This window comes from Salvia hispanica, chromosome 5 (genome assembly GCF_029641045.1).
Source record: "Salvia hispanica isolate PSC_SH4W2 chromosome 5, Shi_PSC_v1, whole genome shotgun sequence".
Taxonomy (NCBI): domain Eukaryota; kingdom Viridiplantae; phylum Streptophyta; class Magnoliopsida; order Lamiales; family Lamiaceae; genus Salvia; species Salvia hispanica.
Genome location: NC_142696.1, coordinates 14,134,282 through 14,136,662, shown reverse-complemented (window position 1 = coordinate 14,136,662; position 2,381 = coordinate 14,134,282). Strand labels below are relative to the sequence as shown.

General features: G+C 34.8%; 1 protein-coding gene across 1 annotated transcript; it reads left to right on the top strand.

Moving 5' to 3' along the window:
• LOC125187207 (photosystem I reaction center subunit N) lies at positions 1-1,892 on the top strand. Its single transcript, XM_048083753.2, has 3 exons — positions 1-183; positions 262-308; positions 1,637-1,892. The coding sequence occupies exons 1-3, from the start codon at positions 33-35 to the stop codon at positions 1,769-1,771; spliced, it is 333 nt and encodes a 110-aa protein (XP_047939710.1). The 5' UTR covers positions 1-32; the 3' UTR covers positions 1,772-1,892.
• Positions 1,893-2,381: the final 489 nt, after the last annotated feature.

The window sequence follows — 2,381 nt, the reverse complement described above, 5'->3', positions numbered from 1 at the left end:
ATAAATTATATAATTTCCACCAAAATTTGTAAATGACAATGGCTGCAAGATTGAGTCAAGTGATTTCTTGCAACTTAAAATCAAGACAAGAAGCTAAGTCTCCATGTAAGAGAGGGAGAAGAGAAGTTCTTCTGCTTTCACCAACTCTTCTGGTTGCTGACTCCAAAACCGACCTTCTTGATAGTATGCCCGTTTTCATCTATCTTCAATAATTTGGTTTGTTCAAACTCTGTGTTTATTATTTTTATTTGTTCCCCACAGAATATCTGAAGAAATCCCAAGAAAACAAAGTCAAGAATGACAAAGAGGTAAAGTTTGAATGATTTTCACCAATTTCGAGTATCAAATTCCTTAGCAATATTTGGTCCGTCCGTGATATTTGTCAATTTTAACCATTTTGGTCCATCCGCGAAATGCTTTCCATGTTACCATTTTTTTCCATTTTTGACAAATGGAACCCACTTTCCACAAATCACTTAAGTATAGTATTACTATCTTTATCTCATAATAAGAGTCACATTTTACTATTTCAGTCCGTCCCACAAGAAGAGTCACATTTCACTTTAAGTAATTAGACCACATATTCCACCAACTTATTTCACTCACATTTTATTATAAAACTAATATAAATAAATGAGATCCATAGTCCACTAACTTATTCATCTCATTTTTTTTACCTTTCTTAAAACTCGTGCCAATAGAAATGCGATTCTTATTGTGGGACAGGGGTAGTATAAAACTAATATATAAATGTGTAACCTACGTTCCACTAATATTTTCCACTTACTTTTCTTCATATTTCTTAAACTCATGCCGAGTCAAATATGGACAACATTTGGCGGACAAAGGAAGAAATATTTTTCTACCTGAATAAGAATACACTATCATGAGATTGTGTAAACTAAGAGTGTCTACAATAGTTTGGCCAAGCCCAAGGCAAAGCCACAAATTCTTATTCATAGTCACAAATCATATTATTTTATCAATTGTTGGCACAAATCACATTATTTTGTCACAAATCACATTATTTTATCAAAAAAAACCGGAAAAAAGAAATTAAAAAATAAAAATTATTGGCTGGTGCCGCCGCGGCTCGCCGGGCCGTGCAATAGGCTGCTGCGGGCAGCGCCACGGCCCTACTCCCAGCGCCGTGTCCCCGCCGAGTAGTCGGTGCATGCCCTTCCACCCCCCTCCCTCACCCTGGCCCACTGTTCAGCGGCGCCGCTGCCCCCTATTGTGGATGCCTAACTAACCATCTAATTATGAGCTAATTGAACTTCGTCCAATGTGCATGACTAAAGCGGCGTCGTTTTACCTTTACGGATGAGGCGACGCAACTTTATTTAACTACTACTACCTCCGTCCATCAAAATTTGTCCCACTTTGACCCGACACAGGTTTTAAGAAATATAATGGAAAGTTAGTTGAAAATGTTAGTGGATTGTGGGTCCTATTTTTATATATTAGTTTTATAATAAAATATGAGTATGAAGGTGTTAGTGGAATATGTGGTCCACTACTAAAAATGGTAAAAATGAAATGGGACAAATTTTGGGGGACGGACTGCAAATTTTGGTGGACGGAGGTAGTAATAAAGATACTCATATTGATGCTTTTGGTTTAAACATAACCACAGAGATTGGATAGCTATTACAAACGAAACTACAAAGATTATTTTGGGTTATTAGAGGGTGATCTGAAGCAGAGGCAGAAGGAAGATCTCTCAGAAACCGAGAAGGGCATTCTTGAGTGGCTTGAGAATAACAATTGATATGGGTCCGGTGATTCAAATTGCAATTTTTTTTTAGTGTTTTGTGTAATTTAATGAAAAATATGCTACATTTGTATTGAATGTTTGTGATTTAAAGAGCAATTATTAATTTTTAAGACAACCTATTGATGCCATGAATGAAAGAGAGAAAAGAAGTTAATTGTTGATGAAAATAAATAGGGGATTTAAATATCCATTTGAACGGCTAATTAAGACTTATTAATTTGCGATTCTCATATCAGATACTCTAGCTAGGGGTGTTCAATTTGCAAAATTGTATCCCTAATTAAATATGTTTAATTTGTAAAATTGTATCCTTTATTAAATACGTTATGTGTTTGGTTCATGAGATCAATCTCACAATACAATCGTAGATGGATAATCATGGGATAATTAATCATAGCTAACCCCTTATGACTAAAATCTTACAACTCAATCCTAAATAGTATATCTTGGTATTATTTTATTTAAAAAACTGAACACCACCAAAGTAGATTATTTCAATCCATACAATATTTTTTCTAATATTTTGACTTACCACACAAGTCCAACCGAAATATATACTTTCCAGACACAAAGAATCTGATTAAATAACCGTGGCAAAGTTAAT

What these genes read in the sequence shown, in the direction of transcription:
- LOC125187207 (XM_048083753.2), top strand. Translation starts at nt 33, where the DNA reads ATGACAATGGCTGCAAGATTGAGTCAAGTGATTTCTTGCAACTTAAAA. An exon ending in CAAAACCGACCTTCTTGATA is followed by an intron (nt 184 to 261) that starts GTATGCCCGTTT and finishes TGTTCCCCACAG; the next exon opens with AATATCTGAAGAAATCCCAA. An exon ending in AAGTCAAGAATGACAAAGAG is followed by an intron (nt 309 to 1,636) that starts GTAAAGTTTGAA and finishes ACATAACCACAG; the next exon opens with AGATTGGATAGCTATTACAA.